Source organism: Pseudophryne corroboree, chromosome 2 (genome assembly GCF_028390025.1).
Source record: "Pseudophryne corroboree isolate aPseCor3 chromosome 2, aPseCor3.hap2, whole genome shotgun sequence".
Lineage (NCBI taxonomy): Eukaryota > Metazoa > Chordata > Amphibia > Anura > Myobatrachidae > Pseudophryne > Pseudophryne corroboree.
The window spans coordinates 29,372,711-29,399,730 of record NC_086445.1 but is presented as its reverse complement, the minus strand read 5'-3'; the positions used below and the strand labels follow the sequence as shown (position 1 = coordinate 29,399,730).

General features: G+C 46.5%; 1 protein-coding gene across 2 annotated transcripts in view; it reads right to left on the bottom strand.

Moving 5' to 3' along the window:
* LOC134994354 (piwi-like protein 1) overlaps window positions 1–27,020 on the bottom strand; it is a 549,333-nt gene that overhangs the window by 384,018 nt on the left and 138,295 nt on the right. For both annotated transcript variants that reach the window (XM_063950974.1, XM_063950975.1), the window contains exon 2: window positions 15,206–15,283. In XM_063950974.1, the coding sequence (XP_063807044.1) occupies window positions 15,206–15,274 (69 nt within the window). In that variant the 5' untranslated portion in view covers window positions 15,275–15,283. The remainder of the gene's footprint in view (window positions 1–15,205; window positions 15,284–27,020) is intronic.

The following is a 27,020-nucleotide window of genomic DNA, read 5'->3' as shown; positions in this document are numbered from 1 at the left end:
ACGCACCAAGCCCCCTCAGGTTATAGAATATAGGGATAGCAAGTTGAGTGAAAGACACGAGATGGACACCACTCAGCTATCAATGCACACACAAATAGTCACAGTCTGTACAATGCAGAGGTTATTACAGACAATAATACTGCACTGGACTAGCTTACACAGCTATATAGTCAATACATATAACACTACACAGTAAGAAACTGGATGTATATCACAGGGTAATTGTACTATAAACCCCTGACTAAATGCACTCTTTCTTACCAACACTGACTAAAAAGGCAGGTAGAATACTTAAGTGTCATGTAAAGTCACAGCACTGACAACCAGGCGGCTTTACATAGGAGGATTTGCCCAAGCAGTCCCAGGAACAGTGAGCTGAGGGATAATGGCGCCGCAGGGCGGGAACACTTGCTGGAAATGGTGTCATGGGGCTGGGGGAGGGGCTTCAGGTCTAAGCCTTATCCCCCTTGCTGGCAAGAGAAAACCAGACCTGCGCCCATGCTCTGGTGATCTAGTGGGATCGCCTGTATCCACAGTGTCCACCGCCAGCGCGCGCGGCCCGCCTCCCACTGACCATGCCGGATCGCGATAAAGACCGGGTCCCGCGAGCGGGACCCACTTACCATCTCCCGAAGCGCGGCCACGCGATCCTGGAGAGCCCCAGCCGTGTGTGCCTAACGTGAAGTAAACCGGAGCCTCTGCTGTAGGTACCCGGCAACCAGGGCTCGGGAGTGTACAGCGCCGCTGGGGAGAGCTGGAGCTGCAGCAGTGAATGTCAGAAGACATTTACCCCTGCTGCTGCCCTTGAAGTCTTCACTTTTTACCTCATAAAAAGCTTTTCTTAGGGCTGCCTGGAGCAGCCCCTCTAAGTGCCTGCTACTGCAGCACCAACGGACAAACTGAGCTCCTGTGCTGGGAGGCGGGGTTATAGAGGAGGCAGCCCTGTGCATTCTGGGAACAGTCAAAGCTTTGAGCCTGTTGGTGCCTCGGATCAAGATCCTACTCTACACCCCATTGTCCAGACTTGTGGAGCCCAGTGTACCCCGCAGCAGAAAAGTAGATTTACCCGCGGTAGCTGTGGAAACCAGGTCCGCGAGACATTCCCCAAATAAAACCTCACCCTTGTAAGGCAAAACTTCCATATGCCTCTTTGAGTCGGCATCACCCGTCCATTGGCGGGTCCACAGTGCTCGCCTAGCAGAAATCACCATTGCGTTGGCCCTTGAACCTAGCAGCCAAACATCTCTCTGAGCGTCTCTCATATATAAGACCGCGTCTTTGATGTGACCTAAGGTCAATTAAATGGTATCCCTATCTAGGGTATCAATATCAGCTGACAAGGTATCTGTCCAAGCTGCTACCGCGCTACAAACCCAAGCCGATGCTATTGCCGGTCTGAGCAAAGCACCCGTATGTGTATCAATTGATTTTAAGGTAGTTTCCTGCCTGCGATCCGCAGGATCTTTTAGAGTTGCCGTGTCCGGGAACGGTAGGGCCACCTTTTTGGATAAGCGCGTTAAGGCCTTGTCGACCATGGGTGATAATTCCCACCGTAACCTGTCCTTTGAGGGGAAAGGATACGCCATAATAATTCTTTTGGGAATCTGCAGTTTTTTGTCTGGAGTTTCCCAAGGTTTTTCAAATAATGCGTTTGGTTCATAAGATGGGGGAAATGTCACCTCAGGTTTCTTTTCCTTAAACATCTGCACCCTCGTGTCAGGGACAGAGGGGTCCTCTGTGATATGCAAAACATCTTTTATTGCAATAATCATATAATGAATACTTTTTGCCACCCTTGGGTGTAACCTTGCATCATCGTAGTCGACACTGGAGTCAGAATCCGTGTCGGTACCAGTGCCTGCTATTTGGGACAAGGGACGTTTTTGAGACCCTGAAGGGACCTGTGACACATTCAAAGCCATTGATCGACTACCTGTATCAACCCTGGACTCTGCCTTGTCCAATCTCTTATGTAATAAATTCACATTTGCATTTAAAACATTCCACATGTCCAACCAATCAGGTGTCGGCGTTGCCGACGGAGACACCACAAATCATCTGCTCCACCTCCTCCTTAGACGAGCCTTCCGCTTCAGACATGCCGACACACACGTACAGACACCCCCACACGCTCAGGGAAAATTTATATGGAGACAGATCCCCAATAAGGCCCTTTGGAGAGACAGAGAGAGTATGCCAGCACACACCCAGCGCCAACAGACACTGGAAATAGAAATCCCAGATAAACAGCGCTTTTTATATAATTACATTATATACACTCACTGCGGCTTTTAAGTGCCCCCCCCCCCCCCCTCTTTTTTGCCCTGTGTCACCATGTACATCAGGGGAGAGTCCGGGGAGCCAGCTACTTGCAGTGTGCTGTGGAGAAAATGGCGCCTTCAGTGCTGAGGGATCAAGCTCCGCACCCTCACCGGCGGGCTTCGGTCCCGCTCAAAATTTCAAAACTGGCGTGGGATTTTAATATCTACAGCCTCCGCTACCTATATATATGCTTGCCAGTCCTAGAGGCTTTATATTGCTGCCCAGGGCGCCCCGCCCTGCACCCATCCGTGCCTGTAGTGTGTGTTGTGTGTGGGAGCAATGGCGCGCAGCGTTACCTCAGAGAAGATCTGAGGTCTTCTGCCGCTTTGAAGTCTTCTTTCTTCTTATACTCACCCGGCTTTTATCTTCCGGCTCTGTGAGGAGGACGGCGGCGCGGCTCCGGGACGAATGGCGAGGGTGAGACCTGCGTTCCGACCCTCTGGAGCTAATGGTGTCCAGTAGCCTAAGAAGCAGAGCCTATCATTTAAGTAGGTCTGCTTCTCTCTCCTCAGTCCCACGATGCAGGGAGCCTGTTGCCAGCAGAGCTCCCTGAAAATAAAAAACCTAATAAAAGTCTTTTTCAGAGAAACTCAGGAGAGCTCCCTGTAATGCACCCACAGTCTACTCTGGGCACAGGATCTAACGGAGGTCTGGAGGAGGGGCATAGAGGGAGGAGCCAGTGCACACCCATTCTAAAATAATAATTTACTTACCGATAATTCTATTTCTCGGAGTCCGTAGTGGATGCTGGGGTTCCTGAAAGGACCATGGGGAATAGCGGCTCCGCAGGAGACAGGGCACAAAAGTAAAGCTTTACGATCAGGTGGTGTGCACTGGCTCCTCCCCCTATGACCCTCCTCCAAGCCTCAGTTAGGTACTGTGCCCGGACGAGCGTACACAATAAGGAAGGATTTATGAATCCCGGGTAAGACTCATACCAGCCACACCAATCACACCGTACAACCTGTGATATAAACCCAGTTAACAGTATGATAACAGAAGAGCCTCTAAAAGATGGCTCCCTACAACAATAACCCGAATTTTTTGTAACAATAACTAATCCTCCTTAGCCAGAGTATCAAATTTGTAAAATTTTACAAACGTGTTCTCCCCTGACCACGTAGCTGCTCGGCAAAGTTGTAATGCCGAGACCCCTCGGGCAGCCGCCCAAGATGAGCCCACCTTCCTTGTGGAGTGGGCCTTTACAGATTTAGGCTGTGGCAGGCCTGCCACAGAGTGTGCAAGTTGGATTGTGCTACAGATCCAACGAGCAATCGTCTGCTTAGACGCAGGAGCACCCATCTTGTTGGGTGCATACAATATAAACAACGAGTCAGATTTTCTGACTCCAGCTGTCCTTGTAAGATAAAGCTGCCAGTTCTGACACTCTCCTGGCCGAAGCCAGGGCTAGTAGCATGGTCACTTTCCATGTGAGATATTTCAAATCCACATTATTTAGTGGTTCAAACCAATGAGATTTGAGAAAGTCCAAAACAACATTGAGATCCCACGGTGCCACTGGGGGCACCACAGGAGGCTGTATATGCAGCACTCCCTTAACAAAAGTCTGGACTTCAGGAACTGAAGCCAATTCTTTCTGGAAGAAAATCGACAGGGCCGAAATTTGAACCTTAATAGATCCCGATTTGAGACCCATAGACAATCCTGATTGCAGGAAATGTAGGAATCGACCCAGTTGAAATTCCTCCGTCGGAGCACTCCGATCCTCGCACCACGCAACATATTTTCGCCAAATGCGGTGATAATGTTGCGCGGTTACTTCCTTCCGTGCTTTAATCAAAGTAGGAATGACTTCTTCCGGCATGCCTTTTTCCTTTAGGATCCGGCGTTCAACCGCCATGCCGTCAAACGCAGCCGCGGTAAGTCTTGAAACAGACAGGGACCCTGCTGAAGCAAGTCCCTTCTCAGAGGTAGAGGCCACGGATCTTCCGTGATCATCTCTTGAAGTTCCGGGTACCAAGTTCTTCTTGGCCAATCCGGAACCACTATTATCGTTCTTACGCCTCTTTGCCGTATAATTCTCAATACTTTTGGTATGAGAGGCAGAGGAGGAAACACATATACCGACTGGTACACCCAAGGCGTTACCAGCGCGTCCACAGCTATTGCCTGCGGATCTCTTGACCTGGCGCAATACCTGTCCAGTTTTTTGTTGAGGCGAGACGCCATCATGTCCACCATTGGTCTTTCCCAACGGGTTACCAGCATGTGGAAAACTTCTGGATGAAGTCCCCACTCTCCCGGGTGAAGGTCGTGTCTGCTGAGGAAGTCTGCTTCCCAGTTGTCCACTCCCGGGATGAACACTGCTGACAGTGCTATCACATGATTTTCCGCCCAGCGAAGAATCCTTGCAGCTTCTGCCATTGCACTCCTGCTTCTTGTGCCGCCCTGTCTGTTCACATGGGCGACTGCCGTGATGTTGTCCGACTGGATCAACACCGGCTTTCCCTGAAGCAGAGGTTCTGCCTGGCTTAGAGCATTGTAGATTGCTCTTAGTTCCAGAATGTTTATGTGAAGAGACGTTTCCAGGCTCGTCCACACTCCCTGGAAGTTTCTTCCTTGTGTGACTGCTCCCCAGCCTCTCAGGCTGGCGTCCGTGGTCACCAGGATCCAATCCTGTATGCCGAATCTGCGGCCCTCCAATAGATGAGCACTCTGTAACCACCACAGAAGAGATACCCTTGTCCTTGGAGACAGGGTTATCCGCTGGTGCATCTGAAGATGCGACCCTGACCATTTGTCCAACAGATCCCTCTGGAAAATTCTTGCGTGGAATCTGCCGAATGGAATTGTTTCGTAAGAAGCCACCATTTTTCCCAGGACTCTTGTGCATTGATGTACAGACACCTTTCCTGGTTTTAGGAGGTTCCTGACAAGCTCGGATAACTCCTTGGCTTTTTCCTCCGGGAGAAAAACCTTTTTCTGAACCATGTCCAGAATCATCCCTAGGAACAACAGACGTGTTGTCGGAATTAACTGGGATTTTGGAATATTCAGAATCCACCCGTGCTGTTTTAGCACTTCTTGAGACAGTGCTAATCCCATCTCTAGCTGTTCTCTGGACCTTGCCCTTATTAGGAGATCGTCCAAGTATGGGATAATTAATACGCCTTTTCTTCGAAGAAGAATCATCATCTCGGCCATTACCTTGGTAAAGACCCGAGGTGCCGTGGACAATCCGAACGGCAGCGTCTGAAACTGATAGTGACAGTTTTGTACGACGAACCTGAGGTACCCCTGGTGTGAGGGGTAAATTGGAACGTGGAGATACGCATCCTTGATGTCCAAGGATACCATAAAGTCCCCTTCTTCTAGGTTCGCTATCACTGCTCTGAGTGACTCCATCTTGAACTTGAACTTCTTTATGTACAGGTTCAAGGACTTCAGATTTAGAATAGGTCTTACCGAGCCATCCGGCTTCGGTACCACAAATAGAGTGGAATAATACCCCTTTCCTTGTTGTAAAAGAGGTACCTTGACTATCACCTGCTGAGAGTACAGCTTGTGAATGGCTTCCAAGACCGTCACCCTGTCGGAGGGGGACGTTGGTAAAGCAGACTTCAGGAAACGGCGAGGTGGATTCGTCTCTAGTTCTAACCTGTACCCCTGAGATATTATCTGCAGGATCCAGGGATCTACCTGCGAGTGAGCCCACTGCGCGCTGAAATTCTTGAGACGACCCCCCACCGCCCCCGAGTCCGCTTGAGAAGCCCCAGCGTCATGCTGAGGCTTTTGTAGAAGCGGGGGAGGGCTTCTGTACCTGGGAAGGAGCTGCCTGTTGCTGTCTCTTCCCCCTTCCTCTGCCTCGTGGCAGATATGAATATCCCTTTGCTCTCTTGTTTTTAAAGGAACGAAAGGGCTGCGGTTGAAAAGTCGGTGTCTTTTTCTGTTGGGGAGTGACTTGAGGTAAAAAGGTGGATTTCCCGGCTGTAGCCGTGGCCACCAAATCCGATAGACCGACTCCAAATAACTCCTCCCCTTTATACGGCAAAACTTCCATATGCCGTTTTGAGTCCGCATCGCCTGACCACTGTCGCGTCCATAAACTTCTTCTGGCCGAAATGGACATAGCACTTACCCGTGATGCCAGTGTGCAGATATCCCTCTGTGCATCACGCATATAAAGAAATGCATCCTTTATTTGCTCTAAAGACAGTAAAACATTGTCCCTATCCAGGGTATCAATATTTTCAATCGGGGACTCTGACCAAGTTACCCCAGCACTGCACATCCAGGCTGTCGCTATAGCTGGTCGTAGTATAACACCTGTATGTGTGTATATACTTTTTTGGATATTTTCCATCCTCCTATCTGCTGGATCTTTAAGTGCGGCCGTCTCAGGAGAGGGTAACGCCACTTGTTTTGATAAGCGTGTGAGCGCCTTGTCCACCCTAGGAGGTGTTTCCCAGCGCGCCCTAACCTCTGGCGGGAAAGGGTATAAAGCCAATAACTTCTTTGAAATTAGCATTTTTTTATCGGGGGCAACCCACGCTTCATCACACACCTCATTTAATTCTTCTGATTCAGGAAAAACTATAGGTAGTTTTTTCACACCCCACATAATACCCTGTTTAGTGGTACCTGTAGTATCAGCTATATGTAACGCCTCCTTCATTGCCAAAATCATATAACGTGTGGCCCTACTGGAAAATACGGTTGATTCGTCACCGTCACCACTAGAATCAGTGCCTGTGTCTGGGTCTGTGTCGACCGACTGAGGCAAAGGGCGTTTTACAGCCCCTGACGGTGTTTGAGGCGCCTGGACAGGCACTAATTGATTGTCCGGCCGTCTCATGTCGTCAAACGACTGCTTTAGCGTGTTGACACTATCCCGTAATTCCATAAATAAAGGCATCCATTCTGGTGTCGACCCCCTAGGAGGTGACATCCCCATATTTGGCAATTGCTCCGCCTCCACACCAATATCGTCCTCATACATGTCGACACACACGTACCGACACACAGCAGACACACAGGGAATGCTCTTAACGAAGACAGGACCCCACTAGCCCTTTGGGGAGACAGAGGGAGAGTTTGCCAGCACACACCAAAAGCGCTATATATGACAGGGATAGCCTTATAATAAGTGCTCCCTGTATAGCTGCTTTAATAATATATTTTTTGCCACAATTTTGCCCCCCCCTCTCTTTTTTACCCTGTTTCTGTAGTGCAGTGCAGGGGAGAGCCTGGGAGCCGTCCTGACCAGCGGAGCTGTGTAAGGAAAATGGCGCTGTGTGCTGAGGAGATAGGCCCCGCCCCTTTTTCGGCAGGCTCGTCTCCCGCTCTTTAGTGGATTCTGGCAGGGGTTAAATATCTCCATATAGCCCCCGGAGGCTATATGTGAGGTATTTTTAGCCAAATTAGGTTGTCATTTGCCTCCCAGGGCGCCCCCCTCCCAGCGCCCTGCACCCTCAGTGACTGCCGTGTGAAGTGTGCTGAGAGGAAAATGGCGCACAGCTGCAGTGCTGTGCGCTACCTTTAGAAGACTGAGGAGTCTTCTGCCGCCGATTCTGGACCTCTTCTCGTTTCAGCATCTGCAAGGGGGCCGGCGGCGAGGCTCCGGTGACCATCCAGGCTGTACCTGTGATCGTCCCTCTGGAGCTAATGTCCAGTAGCCAAAGAAGCCAATCCATCCTGCACGCAGGTGAGTTCACTTCTTCTCCCCTAAGTCCCTCGTTGCAGTGATCCTGTTGCCAGCAGGACTCACTGTAAAATAAAAAACCTAAGCTAAACTTTTCTAAGCAGCTCTTTAGGAGAGCCACCTAGATTGCACCCTTCTCGGCCGGGCACAAAAATCTAACTGAGGCTTGGAGGAGGGTCATAGGGGGAGGAGCCAGTGCACACCACCTGATCGTAAAGCTTTACTTTTGTGCCCTGTCTCCTGCGGAGCCGCTATTCCCCATGGTCCTTTCAGGAACCCCAGCATCCACTAGGACGATAGAGAAAGTTCTTTATAGTGCCCATGTCTCCTGCGGAGCCCGTCTATACCCCATGATCCTTACGGAGTCCCCAGCATCCTCTAGGACGTAAGAGAAATAAAATAAGTAAGAAGCCGCTAAACCACAAAGAAAAACATTTGTTACAAAAAAAAAAAAAAAAAAGAGATTTATGGTAAGACTTACTATTGTTAAATCTTTCTGCGAGGTACACTGGTTTCCACAAGGAATAACATCGCGGTGTAGAGTTGGATCTTGATCCAAGGCACCAACAGGCTAAAGCTTTGACTATTCCCAGGATGCACTGCACCACCTATAGCCTCGCCTCCAAGCAATGGAGCTCAGTTTCGTTAACAAGTCCAATGCAGTAGCAGGTAAGATAGACGGTAGATGTTAGCTACATATAACCACATTCTCACAACAGGAGAAGGGACTTGGTTGAAGACTCCACTCTCCGGCATGTATGTCCTGACGACTGAGGAAGTCCGCTTTCCAGTTGAGGATCCCCAAAATGAACACTGCCGATATTGCTGGCAGATGGCGTTCCGCCCATTGAAGGATTTTTTACACTTCTATCATTGCCATGCGGCTTCGAGTGCCACCTTGATGATTTATGTAAGCCACCGTGGTGGCGTTGTCTGACTGTACTTGAACAGGCCTGATCTCTGTACCAGAGGCAGGGCAAGCTTCAACGCATTGAACACCGCCCGCAACTCCAGAATGTTTATCGAGAGGAGAGATTCCTCCCTGGTCCACCGACCCTGAAGAGAGAGTGTTGCTCCAACACTGCGCCCTAACCCCGCAGACTGGCTTCCGTCGTCAGGAGGACCAAGTTGGAGATCCAGAAGGGATGACCCCTGCTCAACCGTTGGTCCTGTAGCCACCAGCTTAGTGACAGACGAAACTCCAGAGACAAGGAAATCATTTGAGACCTGATCCGATGAGGCAGGCCATCCCACTTGGAAAGGATTAACCTCTGCAGAGGGTGGGAATGGAATTGAGCGTACTCTACCATGTCGAATGCCGACACCATGAGGCCTAGTACTTGCACCGCCGAGTGTATCGACACTCTCTGGCGAGAGAGGAAGTATCTGATCCTGTCCTGAAGTTGCAGGACCTTCTCTGGAGACCAGAACAATCGGTGGTTGTGTGTGTCCAGCAATGCCCCAGGTGCACCATGCTCTGAGCAGGGACCAGCGAGGACTTCTTCCAGTTGATGAGCCACCCATGGCCTTGTAGGAATTGGACCGTCCGCTCCAGATGACTGAGGAGAACCTCTGGGGAGTTCGCCAGGATCAGCAAGTCGTCCAGATATGGCAGGATCCTGGCACCCTGACAGTGTAGAAGAGCCGTCATTACTGCCATGACCTTGGTGAAGATCCGAGGAGCAGTGGTCAGTCCGAAAAGCAAGGCCTGGGATTGATAATGTAGGTTGGCAATAGCAAACCGCAGATATTGCTGATGCGACATGGCAATAGCTATGTGCAGGTAAGCATCCTGTATGTCCAGGGATACCATATAGTCCTTGGGTTCCATGGCCAGTACAATAGAACGCAGAGTTTCCATACGGAATTTGGATACCCTCACAAATTTGTTCAAAGATTTGAGGTTGAGTATAGGCCGGGAGGACCCATTTGGTTTCGGGACTAGAAACAGGGGTCGAATAGTATCCCCTGCCTCTTTGAGACAGAGGTACCGGCACAATCACTCCGGTATCCAGAAGAGATTGTACAACCAAGTGTAAAGTCTGTGCTTTCAATGGATCCGAAGGGATAACCGTCGAGCAGAACCAGTGAGGGGGGACGTCGCTTACAAGATTGCGTACCCACGAGAGACAACTTTCCACACCCAGGCGTCTGAAGTGGTCCTTAACCAGGCCTGGGCGAACTGCAGAAGTCGGCTTACCACCCTGGGGTCCCCCAGGGGGAGGCCGCCACTTCATGCCGCAGGCTTCTCTTGTTTGGAAGCAGGCTGACGGGCGGCCCAAGATTGTTTAGACCTAGGCTTGGTGGTTTTGGAAGCAAAAGCCTGTCTCGGGTACTCCAGACATTTGGCTTTCCCTGGAGGTTAAAAGAAATGAAAAAGTGTTTCTCTTAGCCTTCGGAGCAGAAGGATTAGTACTTGGGAGAAACACAGTCTTAGCAGTTGCCAAGTCAGTCACAATCTTGTTCAGATCCTCCCCAAATAGGATGTCTCCCTTAAAAGGGTGCACCTCCGAGGTCTTTTTGGAGTCCAGGTCCACTTTCCAGGACCTTAACCACAAAATCTGGCGAGCCAGGATAGATGTAGTAGACGCCTTGGCTGCCATTACGCCTGCATCAGAGGCCGCCTCCTGAATGTAGTGAGAGGCTGTGGTAATATACGACAGATATTGTCTGGCAGTGTCAGAGAAATTTAGGGGTAGCTCATCCTCAATTGCCTGAATCCATGCTTCAATACCCTTTGCAGCCCAAGAGGCTCCCATAGTGGGTCTATGTACAGCACCAGTAAGTGTGTAAATAGACTTCAGGCATCCCTCAACATGCTTATCTGTCGGTCCCTTCAGTGAAGTGACAGTGGTGACAGGCAGAATAGAAGACACCACTAGACGGGCGACATGAGAGTCCACTGGCGGTGGAGTTTCCCACTTGTTTCTCAACTCTGCAGGGATAGGATAACGAGCCAACATCCTTTTAGACAGGGAAAATGTCTTTCCTGGAGATGACCAGGATTCCTGACGTATGTCAATTAAGAGGTCAGAATAAAATAAAACTACTTTAGCAACCTTCTGACGTTTAAACTTATCAGGTTTCTTAGACGTAGCAGGAGGTTCAGTTTCATCATCAATCTGGAGAATCAGCTTAATAGCCTCCACTAGTTCAGGAACATCAACTTGAGTTGTAGATTCCTCATCAGAAATAACTATCAGTGTCAGACGGATCAGTATAATCCCCATCCTCATCGGAAGAATCATCCAAAATATTAGTGGATTGTGAGGAAGAAATGGCCCGCTTAGATGACCCTTTGGTCCCAGCAGGGCGAGGGTTAGGTTTTTGTTTAACCAATAACTGATTTAATTGCTGTGACTGGGTTCACAGAGTATCCGCCCATGGCGGATTAACTACAGGGACAATGGTGGTCATTCCGAGTTGTTCGCTCGTTGCCGTTTTTCGCAACGCAGCAATTAGGTGGAAAATGCGCATGCGCATGGTACACAGCGTGCATGCGCTTAGTAATTTAACACAAAACTTTGTAGATTTACACAAACTCGAGCGACGTTTTTTTCCACGCTCGAGTGATCGTAGTGTGATTGACAGGAAGTGGGTGTTTCTGGGCGGAAACTGGCCGTTTTCAGGAAGGGTGCTAAAAAACGCAGGCGTTCCAGGTAAAAACGCAGTAGTGGCTGGAGAAACGGGGGAGTGGCTGGCCGAACGCAGGGCGTGTTTGTGACGTCAAAGCAGGAACTAAAACGGACCGAGGTGATCGCAATCTAGGAGTAGGTCCGGAGCTACTCAGAAACTGCAAGGAATTATTTAGTAGCAGTTCTGCTACTGTTTCGTTCGCTATTCTGCTAAGCGAAGATTCACTCCCAGAGGGCGGCGGCCTTAAAGCAGCTAGCGAGCGAACAACTCGGAATGACCACCAATATGTGGCTGTAATGGCACAGTAGGTACCACAGGGGGCGTAAGCCGTGTTACAAGCTTAGTCAGCATATCTAAAAATGCAGCCCTGAGTGGATCCTGATTTGCCACAGGTGCGGGGCACCCAGTACCTGAACCCTCAGCTGAAATCTTTTTCTCAGGTAAATCCGTGGAGCGAGAACTGCATGATGCAGGAGTGTCTGCGGATTTCCCGCCCTGTGTAGCAGACATTATTGGGAATGTAGCCTTAGGGCATAACAGTACAATATAGCCAGACAAACACAATACCTGCAAAAAAAAAAAAAAAAAGTGTTACATGACAGCAAATGCAGAACACAAACAGAGGATTTAAGAGGTGTGAGGTGACTGAAACACACAGTGAAAAATACAAAACAGTATATTCTGTGAAACACTATATGGTATATGAGACCCTGAAGCACTTAGCCCCCCAGTGTACAGAATATAGTGGATGCAATATGTGTGATACACAGAATAGAATCCACACAGCAGCTATAGGCACACACAGTCACAGGTACAATGCAGAAGTTATTACTTAGAAACAATAAAACTGCACTGGACTAGTAAATCTACATATAAATATGTATATATACAGATATAACAATGCACAGTAAACACTGGGTGTATATCACAGAATACTTGTACTAAATATTCCTACAGCAGTACACTTGTTCTTAACGAACACTGTCTAAAATGACACGTAGAATACTTAGTGTCTGTAAAAACACAGCGCTGACAAGGTAGGTGGTTTTACAGAGGAGACAGTGCCCATCAGTCCCGGAGATCAGCCCAGCTAGTAGTGAAGATGGCGTCAAAATCTCAGCAGCGAGTGAGGGAGAGAGAAATGCAGCTCCAAGGCGGGAACACCAGCAGTAAATGGTGCCCGGAGCTGAGGGAGGGGCTACAGGTCAGTGCCTTATCCCCTCTGCTGGACTTCACCATCGGGTACTGTGGAGCCTATGGCAAACGAATTTTAGTAAATCCGACCTGTGCTCCCAGCCCTGGTGGATATAGTGGGGTCCCTGTACGACCACAATGTCCACGCCAGCGGCGCGGTCTGTCTCCTGGGACCGCGACCGGATTGCTGGCGGGTCCCACCTGGGGGACCCTCTTACCTCCTCCGTGTCGGCGGGAATATGCAGCACCGCTGAGGGAGGTGATGGAGCCGCAGCACAGCATGTCAAAATGACATAAAAGTGCTGCGGCCCTTGAAGTCTTCATAAAAAAAGCTATTTTCAGGGCTGCCTAGCGCAGCCCCCCCTGTTCGTGATCTGCTTATGCAGGCACCAACTCTAAAACTGAGCTCCAGCGCCTGGAGGCGGGGTTATAGAGGAGGCGGTGCAGTGCATCCTGGGAACAGTCGAAGCTTTAGCCTGTTGGTGCCTCAGCTCAAGATCCAACTCTACACCCCAATATTATTCCCTGTGGAATACCAGTGTACCCTGCTGCAGAAATTAGAAATATTTATATGGAAGTTGATAGCCTAGAAGTTTCAGAACATGAAATACATGTGTTGTATACTGTAGGGGCATTTACCAATACTTCTAGAAACTACAGGATGTAATCAGAGTAGCCGTGCATGCAAAGGTTAATTTACACAATGGATATACTGTACAAGCCTGTGTAACTTAATAGATGAAGACAGCAGCCTACATGAACGCAGGGCCTGAGAGTTCTGACTTCCATGGAGAGACCTGTACATTGTGGTGATTAGTATTTAGGAAGAGACAGCATATAGAAATTTAGTCTCTGTTAGCAGAATAGATGGTAAGAAGCACGTGAAAGAGCACACAGTTGATTTTAGGAGAACCAGAAAGCAGCCTTTTCAAGTGTTTTAGCGAATTCGTGGGCGTTTTCGCCTGTTTTTGGCAGAATTTTCGCCCATGCCAATTTGACAAAAAAAAAAAAAAGGAAAAGGGAAAAGGTATGGGTGAAAACGCCCGCTATTTAATATACAAAGGTCGAATTAGTGGCGATTTTCTGACTTCCGGAAAATTCGGCACTAATTGCATATACCCCTAAGGGGGGCATTCAATTAGTACTGTTTTTTCGACCAGTCGAAAAAAACTGCACTTTTCGCCCGTTTTTAGGTCGAATTTACATTTGACCTCTTCAATGCCAGTGCAATTTTTTCGACTGGTTGAAAAATCCGGCACTGGCGAAAACCAAGTGTATCAGCGAATTTGCCGCCGATACACGTGTTTTGGCAAATTCACAGGCGGTTTCGCCCATTTTGACGCAATTTTAGCCCATGCCAATTCAACTAAAAAAATAATAAAAAAAGCGAAAATGCCCGCAATTGAATACCCTGTGTCGAATTAGTGCCGTTTTTCCGACCAGATGAATACCCCCCTAAAAAAATATTTTATCTCCAAGTTATCAGTAGGTTAAACACAAATAGTGCACTGATATCAGAAAAAGGCAGGGCCCTACTCCCCCACGCAAAACCCATAACCGAATCTCCCAATCAAAAAGAAAGAAGGGGAGCGAGGTGAGGAGGGCTTAAGGAGAGAGGTACTGTAGTTACTGTGAAGAACAGATCAGAAAGTAAACGGTGGTAATCAGTCAGCATAAATGAATGACCATCTTCCCATCCCTTAGAGAAAATAACCAAACTCTTTTAGCCAACATCTAACTCAGTGTGCCAAGGCTCAACACTACACCTCTGTATTTACCGGGCCAGTGGGTGAAAACGATTTATGAAGGCAGCCCTGTCTACACAACAAGAAAAATTCAGGAGTGGGGTGCTGTGTTACACAGGGAAAATCCAGGCTAAGGGGGGGGGGGGGGGGGGGGCGGCAGGGGCGTTTCTACAGAGGATGGGGCCCATGTGCACCTCCGGGTGGGCCCCCTCCTCTGGACGGCGCTGTAGACTTCGGCATTGTGTCGGAGTCTACTGCGCAATTTGGCTACCGTACATGCACGGCGCCCATTTTGGCTGTGACTTCCTGCGCGATCACAGCTCCCGGCGCTGGACTCCGGCAGGAGCTGGACTCCGGAAAGGTAAATATTAAAATGGCGCCCATTGCACCCATTATAGAAATGCCAAAGGGGGGGGAATCCTATTAGCCGCTGTAGTTTTTCACATGGAAAAAAAAAATTGGCCTTTTTCTGCATAGAGTCATGGACCTATGCGTTTCCACGGCAAAAATGGTTACTTCTCCAGGATTTGGTTTTGCCTGCCTGAGGAAGTTGAAGCGGACAATTGGGAATACACTCTTATGTACAGTATGGTATGCATCTCGGACTGCACAGTGCAAGTAACTAGTATAATGTAAAATGCAGAACCTGTCCAGGCTGGGCCGCCTCCTGGCCGCGTGCTCTCCCGCGGGCTCTGGCTCGGGCTCTTCCAGTCATCTTTCATACCTGCAAACAGAAACACATCCATATTTCGCTCTGCAGAAACCTTTGGAATCCTCTGTCAGGGGGATATGTATCATGCCATGGAGAGTGATAAAGTGGAGAAGTTATATGCATGTAGTGAAGGCCCATTCCTGACAGAATAAATGGCTACCTGCTACTCCCACATCCCACTTAAAAACCGATAGGGTTACACGTTCAGAATGTCAACACGGACGGGAGTCCGACAGTCACAATGTTGACAATGACAGAACTTTGACGTGAATCACCACCGCAGACTTTATCCCAATTTAGTGATAGTTTTTAGGGTTAGTTAAGACCGCTATAGAAAAATGCCTGGTTGAAATTGTGACTGTTGACCTCCTGTCCCTACCACATCCATCAGCAATCTCTGTAATTCAACCAAAGGGTCACTCCCCACCAAACATTAAAAGCTAGGTTTTATTCAACTCCCTTTTTCTAACCCTATTATTGCTAGCGTCAACCTCCTCACAAAAAACGTCCATGCAACTGTAAATAAGATTTTACTCACCGGTAAACCTATTTCTCGTAGTCCGTAGTGGATGCTGGGGACTCCGTAAGGACCATGGGGATTAGCGGCTCCGCAGGAGACTGGGCACAACTAAAGAAAGCTTTAGGACTACTGGTGTGCACTGGCTCCTCCCACTATGACCCTCCTCCAAACCTCAGTTAGGATACTGTGCCCGGAAGAGCTGACACAATAAGGAAGGATTTTGAATCCCGGGTAAGACTCATACCAGCCACACCAATCACACCGTACAACTCGTGATACCATACCCAGTTAACAGTATGAAATATAACTGAGCCTCTCAACAGATGGCTCAACAATAACCCTTTAGTTAGGCAATAACTATATACAAGTATTGCAGACAATCCGCACTTGGGATGGGCGCCCAGCATCCACTACGGACTACGAGAAATAGATTTACCGGTGAGTAAAATCTTATTTTCTCTAACGTCCTGGGGATTATACCAAAGCTCCCAAACGGGCAGGAGAGTGCGGATGACTCTGCAGCACCGAATGAGCAAACTCTAGGTCCTCCTCAGCCAGGGTAACAAACTTGTAGACTCTTGCAAGAGTGTTTGAACCCGACCAAGTAACAGCTCGGCAAATTTGTAAAGCAGAGACCCTCGGGCAGCCGCCCAAGAAGAGCCCATTTTCCTCGTGGAATGGGCTTTCACAGATTTAGGGCAGTCCAGCCGCAGAATGTGCAAGTTGAATCGTGCTACAGATCCAGCGAGCAATAGTCTGCTTAGAAGCAGGAGCACCCAGCTTGTTGGGTGCATACAGGATAAATAGCGAGTCAGTTTTCCTGACTCCAGTCGTCCTGGAAACATATACTTTTCAGGGCCCTGACTACGTCCAGAAACTTGGAATCCTCCAAGTCCCAAGTAGCCGCAGGCACCACAATAGGTTGGTTCACATGAAAAACTGCTACCACCTTAGGAAGGAATTGGAAACGAGTCCTCAATTCCGCCTTATCCCTATAAAATACAGATAAGGGCTTTTGACAAAGCCGCCAATTCTGATACACGCCTGGCCGACGCCAAGGCCCACAGCATGACCACTTTCCACGTGAGGTATTGTAGCTCCACGGATTAAGTGGCTCAACTCAATGCGACTTCAGGAAATCCAACACTACGTTGAGATCCCACGGTGCCACTGGAGGCACAAACGGGGGCTGACTATGCAGAACTCCCTTAACAAAACTCTGAACTTCAGGCAGTGAAGCCAGTTCTATTTTGGAAGAAAATCGATCAAGCCGAAATCTGGATCTTAATGGAACCCAATTTTAGGCCCATAGTCACCTCTGACTGTAGGAAGTGCAGAAATCGACCTAGCTGAAATTTCTCCTTTGGGGCCTTCCTGGCCTCACAGCACGCAACATATTTCCGCCATATGCGGTGATAATGGTTTGCGTTCACTTCTTTCCTAGCTTCAAATAGCGTAGGGATAACTTCCTCCGGAATTACCTTTTCCTTCAGGATCCGGCGTTCAACCGCCATGCCGTCAACGCAGCCGCGGTACGTCTTGGAACAGACAGGCCCCCTGCTGCAGCAGGTCCTGTCTGAGCGGCAGAGGCCATGGGTCCTCTGAGATCATTTCTTGGAGTTCATTTCCAAGCTCTTCTTGGCCAACCCGGAACAATGAGTATAGTTCTTACTCCTCTCCTTATTATTCTCATTACCCTGGGTAAGAGAGGCAGAGAAGGGAACACATACACCGACTGGTACACCCACGGTGTTACCAGAGCGTCCACAGCTATCGCCTGAGGGTCCTTGACATGGCGCAATATCTTTGTAACTTTTAGTTGAGGCGGGACGCCATCATGACCACCTGTGGCCTTTCCCAACGGTGTACAATCATTTGGAAGACTTCTGGATGAAGTCCCCACTCTCCCGGGTGGAGGTTTCTTAGTTGTCCACTCCGGGAATGAACACTGCTGACAGTGCTAACACATGATTTTCCGCCCATCGGAGAATCCTTGTGGCTTCTGCCATCGCCATCCTGCTTCTTGTGCCGCCCTGTCGGTTTACATGAGCGACCGCCGTGATGTTGTCTGACTGGATCAGCACCGGCCGGTGTTGAAGCAGGGGCTAGCCTGACTTAGGGCATTGTAAATGGCCCTCAGTTCCAGAATATTTATGTGTAGGGAAGTCTCCTGACTTTTCCATAGCCTTGGAAGTTCCTTCCCTGTGTGACTGCCCCCCAGCCTCGAAGGCTGGCATCCGTGGTCACCAGGACCCAGTCCTGTATGCCGAATCTGCGGCCCCCTAGAAGATGAGCACTCTGCAGCCACCACAACAGCGACACCCTGACCCTTGGAGACAGGGTTATCCGCCAATGCATCTGAAGATAAATACCTCGGTGCCGGGGACAGACCAACGGCAACGGCTGGAATTGGTAATGACAATCCTGTACCACCATATTGAGGTACTCCTGGTGAAGAGGGTAAATAGGGACATGCAGGTAATCATCCTTGATGTCCAGTGATACCATGAAATTCTCCAGGCTTGCAATAATCGCCCTGAGCGATTCCATTTTGAACTTGAACCTTCGTATATAAGTGTTCAAGGCTTTCAATTTTAGAATGGGTCTCACCGAACCGTCTGGTTTCGGTACCACCACATTTTGGAATAGTAACCCCGGCCTTGTTGAAGGAGGGGTACCTTGCTTTCACCTGCTGGAAGTACAGCTTGTGAATTACCGCCAGTACAGGTTGAGTATCCCATATCCATATATTCCAAAATACGGAATATTCCGAAATACGGACTTTTTTGAGTGAGAGTGAGATAGTGAAACCTTTGTTTTTTGATGTCTCAATGTACACAAACTTTGTTTAATACACAAAGTTATTAAAAATATTGTATTAAATGACCTTCAGGCTGTGTGTATAAGGTGTATATGAAACATAAATGAATTGTGTGAATGTAGACACACTTTGCTTAATGCACAATGTTATAAAAAATATTGGCTAAAATGACCTTCAGGCTGTGTGTATAAGGTGTATATGTAACATAAATGCATTCTGTGCTTAGATTTAGGTCCCATCACCATGATATCTCACTATGGTATGCAATTATTCCAAAATACGGAAAAATCCGATATCCAAAGTACCTCTGGTCCCAAGCATTTTGGATAAGGGAGACTCAACCTGTACTACCTTTCTCCGAGGGCAGCCGGCAAGGCTGATGTGAGGTAACGGCGAGGTGGAGTCGCCTCGAACTCCAGCTAATATCCCTGTGATACTACTTGCAGAACCTAGGGATCCACCTGTGGGCAAGCCCACTGGTCCCTGAAGTTCCCGAGATGCGCCCCCACCGCACCTGTCTCCACCTGTGGAGCCCCAGCGTCATGCGGTGGACTCAGAGGAAGCGGGGAAAGATTTTTTGATCCTGGGAACTGGCTGCTGGTGCAGCTTTTTTCCTTCTTCCCTTGTCTCTGTGCAGAAAGGAAGCGCCTTTGACCCGCTTGCTTTTCTGAAGCCGAAAGGACTGTACCTGAAAATACGGTGCTTTCTTAGGCTGTGAGGAAACCGGAGGTAAAAAAAATTCTTCCCAGCTGTTGCTGTGGATACGAGGTCCCAGAGACCATCCCCAAACAATTCCTCACCCTTATAAGGCAGAATCTCCATGTGCCTTTTACAGGCAGCTTCACCTGTCCACTGCCGGGTTTCTAATACCCTCCTGGCAGAATGGACATTGCATTAATTCTGGATGCCAGCCGGCAAATATCCCTCTGTGCATCCTTTATATATATAAGACAACGTCTTAAATATGCTCAATGTTAGCAAAATATTATCCCTGTCTTAGCGTATTAATATTATCTGACAGGGTATAAGACCACGCTGCAGCAGCCCTATTTATGCTGAGGCAATTGCTGGTCTCTCCGAGTGTGTAAATACAGACTTCAGGATCGCCCCCTGCTTTTTATCAGCAGGTTCCTTCAAGGTGGCCGTATCCTAAGACGGCAGTGCCACCTTTTGACAAACGTGTGAGCGCCTTATCCACCCTAAGGGATATCTCCCAACGTGACCTATCCTCTGGCGGGAAAGGGTACGCCATCAGTAACTTTTTAGAAATTACCAGTTTCTTATCGGGGGAAACCACGCTTCTTTACACACTTCATTCATTCATCTGATGGGGGAACAAAACACTGGCTGCTTTTTATCCCCAAAAATAAAACCCCTTTTATGTGGTACTTGGGTTCATGTCAGAAAATGCGTAACACATTTTTCATTGCCGAGATCATGTAACGGATGTTCCTAGTGGATTGTGTATATGTCTCAACCTCGTCGCCACTGGAGTCAGACTCCGTGTCGACATCTGTGTCTGCCATCTGAGGTAACGGGCGTTTTTTGAGCCCCTGATGGCCTTTGAGACGCCTGGGCAGGCGCGGGCTAAGAAGCCGGCTGTCCCAGAGCTGTTTCGTCATCCAGCCTTTTATGTAAGGAGTTGACACTGTCGGTTAATACCTTCCACCTATCCATCCACTCTGGTGTCGGCCCCACAGGGGGCGACATCCCATTTATCGGCCTCTGCTCCGCCTCCACGTAACCTTCCTCATCCAGCATGTCGACACAGCCGTACCGACACACCGCACACACACAGGGAATGCTCTGACTGAGGACAGGACCCCACAAAGTCCTTTGGGGAGACCGAGAGAGAGTATGCCAGCACACACCAGAGCGCTATATAATGCAGGGATTAACACTATAACTGAGTGATATTTCCCCAAATAGCTGCTTGTATACATATATTGCGCCTAAATTTAGTGCCCCCCCTCTCTTTTTAACCCTTTGAGCCTGAAAACTACAGGGGAGAGCCTGGGGAGCTGTCTTCCAGCTGCACTGTGAAGAGAAAATGGCGCCAGTGTGCTGAGGGAGAAGCCCCGCCCCTTTTTCAACTGACTTTCTCCCGCTTTTTCTGGAATACTGGCAGGGGTAATTTTACATCTATATAGCCTCTAGGACTATATATGATGTAGATTTGCCAGCCAAGGTGTCATATATTGCCCTCAGGGCGCCCCCCCCCCAGCGCCCTGCACCCATCAGTGACCGGAGTGTGAGGTGTACATGAGGAGCAATGGCGCACAGCTGCAGTGCTGTGCGCTACCTTGGTGAAGACCGAAGTCTTCTGCCGCCGATTTTCCGGACTCTTCATGCTTCTGGCTCTGTAAGGGGGACGGCGGCGCGGCTCCGGGAACGAACACCAAGGTCGGGTCCTGCGGTCGATCCCTCTGGAGCTAATGGTGTCCAGTAGCCTAAGAAGCCCAAACTACCACCTGTTAGGTAGGTTCACTTCTTCTCCCCTTAGTCCCTCGCTGCAGTGAGTCTGTTGCCAGCAGATCTCACTGTAAAATAAAAAACCTAAATATACTTTCTTTCTAGGAGCTCAGGAGAGCCCCTAGTGTGCATCCAGCTCAGCCGTGCACAAGAATCTAACTGAGGTCTGGAGGAGGGTCTTAGTGGGAGGAGCCAGTGCACACCAGGTAGTCCTAAAGCTTTCTTTAGTTGTGCCCAGTCTCCTGCGGAGCCGCTAATCCCCATGGTCCTTACGGAGTCCCCAGCATCCACTTAGGACGTTAGAGAAACAGGGCTTATGGTTGGCACCCCAGAAGTTGTGTAGGATTCCACAGGATGTTGGCATAGTAGAGAGGCAAGGGTTCCCCAGTAGTGTTGGAAAGAAACAAGTGACCCAGGGCTAAGACTGCATACATATGTGGGTTTATTTTCATTTCCTGCAGTGTGAGGTTTAACCCTGCAGCAGATTAGCCTTCTTCACAAGTTTTCTGATATGCAAATTATATCTAACAGACGATAAATAACAGTTTCTTTTTGTGTCAACAATCCAAATACTATGTCACCAATATTCAAAACATCACATTAAATAAACTCAATGTACAGAAAGGCACTAGCAGATTTATTAAGCCTGGAGAAGTGATCAAGTGGAAGTTGATAATGCACCAGCCAGTCAGCTCCTGTCATTTTTCAAACCCAGCCTGCAACATGACAGTTAGGAGCTGATTGGCTGGTACATTATCATCTTCCACTTTATCACTTCTCTAGGCTTAATACATCTGCCCTAGTAGTGCTCCAGTGAAATGGGTTTTACTGAGAGTAAAGGATTTACATTAAATACTGCAGAAGTAGAAATGGTGTTACTATATAACAGACTATTAATAGCTAATCAGTCATCCTTTCTTAGGGTGTGTACACACGGTGAGATCCTTGCTATGCCCGATTTTCACTTGCGATTTCCCCTGAACTCCCCGGAGCCCAGCACCACCGATTTTGACTAACTTTTTTGAGATATCGACTATGCGTGCTTACGATTTTGGCTTATGTGAGATTTTGGCTTATGTGAGATGTAATTGACATGTGAGATGAACTAGATCACTGGTTCTCAAACTCGGTCCTCAGGACCCCACACAGGGCATGTTTTGCAGGTAACCCAGCAAGTGCACAGGTGTATTAATTACTCACGGACACATTTTAAAAGGTCCACATGTGGAGCTATTTATTTCACTTGTGATTCTGTGAGGAGACCTGCAAAACATGCACTGTGTGGGGCCTGTGAACTAGATAGTACACCGATCCAGCAAGGATTGACTTGCCTGCATAGTCTATCTTTTCTTGCAATGCCGACCTGGCGGGACCGCGCATCGGGATTGAATCGGGATCGCAAGGTGACTTTCACCTTGCAATCTGCAATAACTTTTCTTGCGATTTTGACTATATAGTAAAAATCGAAAGAAAATATCTCACTGTGTGTACACACCCTAAGCAACATTCTTTACCTGACTGTAAAATCCTAGAGAACTTCGATCACATCTGCATTGACAACAACTCACGACACCTAATTCTGCACCCAATTCAAATCACAAAATTGAATATCAATTACAAACAAGGGCCATTTTAATTTCCTCTGATCTTGCAGTTGTGGGGATTTGCTTGGCTTTTTATACCCCTTTCAGACATAGGACCCGGAAATTTCCCTGCTTCAGACCCGGGATTTTCACCTCTGAAAAATCCCGGGTTTTTGCTGGGACCCTCTTTCACACTAAACCTGGGAAATTCCCGGCTCGACCCCTTTCAGACAAAGGTATATACAAAATAATGAAGCGCTGTCCCAATCAATATAAATTTAAAACATATAACATTTATTTTACAATTGCAAGACAAACATAAATCACACGGCCGGTGTCTATTCTAATATCACTTAAGACATATATAATATATAAAATATAATGTAGCCACTCCGGAATAATTATACTTAATTGATGGGCTAAATGTTAGTAGCCATTAGCATGCCATAATGGAAAGTAGAGAGAGTTTAAAAACATCAAACTTTTTCAGCTGGTAATTTGATGATAATTCAAGCTTGAAATTTGTTATTTGTTAGTAGCAAGCGTATTAGTGCAGAAAGCTCCTTGCTCAATTGTATCAACTGCAGACAGCTTGTGATATACTTATCAGTCCAGCGTGGCCACGCTAATCCAGCAGCAACTCGGCGTGTCTTCAGACCGGGATGTAATTAGCCGGGGTGACGTCTCACTCCTGTGCTCCAAACAGGTCCTCACGCTTACGGTGCTGGTTGTAGACAACAATTGATCCCAGCCGAGGATAGCACTCCTCTAACGCGTTTCCCCGCCTTTGTGCAACTTGGCGGCTTCTTCAGAGAGAATAAATGAATGAATGGTGCTGTCTGACACCACTCTGTATTTAACGGAACCCAGGGACCTCCCTCTCTTTCCAGTTTCCGTAAGTCACGCATGCGCACTACGTGCGTTCCAATCATGCGTTCCATCATACGTTTTGATGGTTGTTATGGTATCATTTCCTGTTTGTATCGATCTCGTATTTGCCCATTCATATATATATTTTCCTTGTGTGGCATTTATTAAAAAACAAACAAATATACTACACACACGTCCATTAGTTATTAAACTATATAACAATCATCATCGCAATTTTCCACACCACTGATATGTTCAATATATCTCAGTTCAGATTATAAATTAATAAAAGAAAATTTATATATATAAACAATACTCATACTAGTCATAATCATTATAATTATCACATGATTGTCAATCAAAAAAATATAATATTTTATTAATTAATTACATTTCATCAAATGATATATCTGAAGGCTTAGACAACAATCAAAGTAGTAATACATATACATATATACATACGTGCACATACACATACATATAAATACGTACATATACATATACAAGGGAAACCAATCATAAAGAACAATTGTTAAAAGGAGGAAGATATGTATACATATGATATAATATCTCGCAGTTATAAGGGGAGAATTTCCTACATGTACCACTCATATAGATGAATAGAATGAGTGGTATTCTAACCAATTAGTAATCACTTAACTAATTGTTATATTCATATATTATTTAATTCAACAGTATCATTTAGTCCTTGCGGTTTTAATGTGCATAATCTAAATATCCAGAAGGCTTCGCGTCTGCATAGCCTATTGAAGCGATCACCACCTCTCTCTGTCGCTCCAATTTGTTCAATGCCAATTATACTAATATTATCAAGTGAACCCTCTAAACAGTTTGATACATGACTTGACAGGCAATGGGTTTTCAGATTTTTAGTGATGTTTCGTTTATGCTCCATAAATCTCGTGTGTAAAGTCCTTGTGGTGCGTCCCACGTATTGTTTACCGCAACCACAAGTTAATACATATATCACGTAGTTGGAGCTACAATTGATAAAGTCCTTGATATTATAACATTCATCTGTAACAAATGATCTTACAGTAGTGGACTTTTTTTCAGTAAACTTACAGGTCTCACATCTATCTTTCCCACATCTGTGGAAACCCATAGGTAATTTTATAGATAGCCAATTTTCCCCTTTATTCTCATTGTTTTTATTATTTATCTTTTTATAATGGCTTGGGTCTAATATACTTTTAATATTCCCTGCTTTTCGAAACGTTACTCCTTTTTCTGGTACAATGAGATCACCAATATAATTATCTAACACCAAGAGTTGACTATTCTTTTTTATAATGTTTTTAATTTCTAAAGCGTGTGAATTGTATTGAGTTATGAAATTCAATGATCTATCAGTTTCCCCATATCTTACTCGTCCCTTATTTTTATTTTTTGATCTCATAAGTATGGGCTCTCTTTTCATTCCCTGTACTTCCTTATAAGCTTTATCTAACACCTCTCTAGGATAGCCCTGTTCTATAAAGGACATATGTAGCCTCTGTGCTTGTTTTTCAAAAGCCAGTTCTGATGAACAATTCCGTTTCATACGAATAAATTGTCCTTTTGGAATATTATCACGCCATTTCCTCAAATGATTACTCTGATAATTTAAGAACCCATGTTGATCTACCTCCTTAACATGGGTTTCTGTAACTAATGTGCTATTTTCAACGGAGAGAGCTATATCCAAGTACGTGATATTTGTGAAATTATAATTACTAGTGAAGGTAAGACCAAAGTGATTATTATTAAGACTATTTAAAAAAGGTATGAGGGGTGCTTTATTGTGATCCCAAATAAAAAATAAATCATCTATAAAGCGACAATAGAGAACCAAGCCCGTCCCGAGCTCGCTCCCCCACACATGTTGGTCCTCAAAACCACCCATGTATAGGTTTGCGAAACTCGGGGCGAACCTGGTTCCCATCGCCGTACCGCGTGTCTGTAAATAATACCGTGAATCAAACATAAAATAATTGTGATATAAAATAAATTTGATTGATTTCAATATAAAGTCACGAAGTTCATTGGTCATAGAATCATCCTTTGATAGATACTGATCAATGACCTGTATACCTTGATCTTGTGGAATGTTGGAATAAAGTGACTCTACGTCACAAGTCACCATACAATACCCGTCCTTCCACCTAGTGCCATTAATCAAATTCAAAAATTGTGTTGTATCTTTTATATAAGATTTTAAATCTTTCACATGGCCTTGTAGAAATGAATCAACATAATGTGACAAATTATTAGTTAAAGAACCCACTCCCGAAATAATAGGTCTCCCAGGGGGTGCAATAAGTGACTTGTGTATTTTTGGTAAATGATAATACGTGGGTGTGACTGGGTGTGTAGTAAATAAAAAATTATAAGTTTCCCTGGATATAGCTCCCTCCGTCAAACCTTTTTGTAACATGGTTTTTAATTTTGATTGAAAAAGCTCTGTGGGGTTATGAATATAACAATTAGTTAAGTGATTACTAATTGGTTAGAATACCACTCATTCTATTCATCTATATGAGTGGTACATGTAGGAAATTCTCCCCTTATAACTGCGAGATATTATATCATATGTATACATATCTTCCTCCTTATAACAATTGTTCTTTATGATTGGTTTCCCTTGTATATGTATATGTACGTATATATATGTATGTGTATGTGCACGTATGTATATATATGTATATGTATTACTACTTTGATTGTTGTCTAAGCCTTCAGATATATCATTTGATGAAATGTAATTAATTAATAAAATATTATATTTTTTTGATTGTTTGACAATCATGTGATAATTATTATAATGATTATGACTAGTATGAGTATTGTTTATATATATAAATTTTCTTTTATTAATTTATAATCTGAACTGAGATATATTGAACATATCAGTGGTGTGGAAAATTGCGATGATGATTGTTATATAGTTTAATAACTAATGATGGACGTGTGTGTAGTATATTTATGTTTGTTTTTTAATAAATGCCACACAAGGAAAATATATATATGAATGGGCAAATACGAGATCGATACAAACAGGAAATGATACCATAACAACCATCAAAACGTATGATGGAACGCATGATTGGAACGCACGTAGTGCGCATGCGTGACTTACGGAAACTGGAAAGAGAGGGAGGTCCCTGGGTTCCGTTAAATACAGAGTGGTGTCAGACAGCACCATTCATTCATTTATTCTCTCTGAAGAAGCCGCCGAGTTGCACAAAGGCGGGGAAACGCGTTAGAGGAGTGCTATCCTCGGCTGGGATCAATTGTTGTCTACAACCAGCACCGTAAGCGTGAGGACCTGTTTGGAGCACAGGAGTGAGACGTCACCCCGGCTAATTACATCCCGGTCTGAAGACACACCGAGTTGCTGCTGGATTAGCGTGGCCACGCTGGACTGATAAGTATATCACAAGCTGTCTGCAGTTGATACAATTGAGCAAGGAGCTTTCTGCA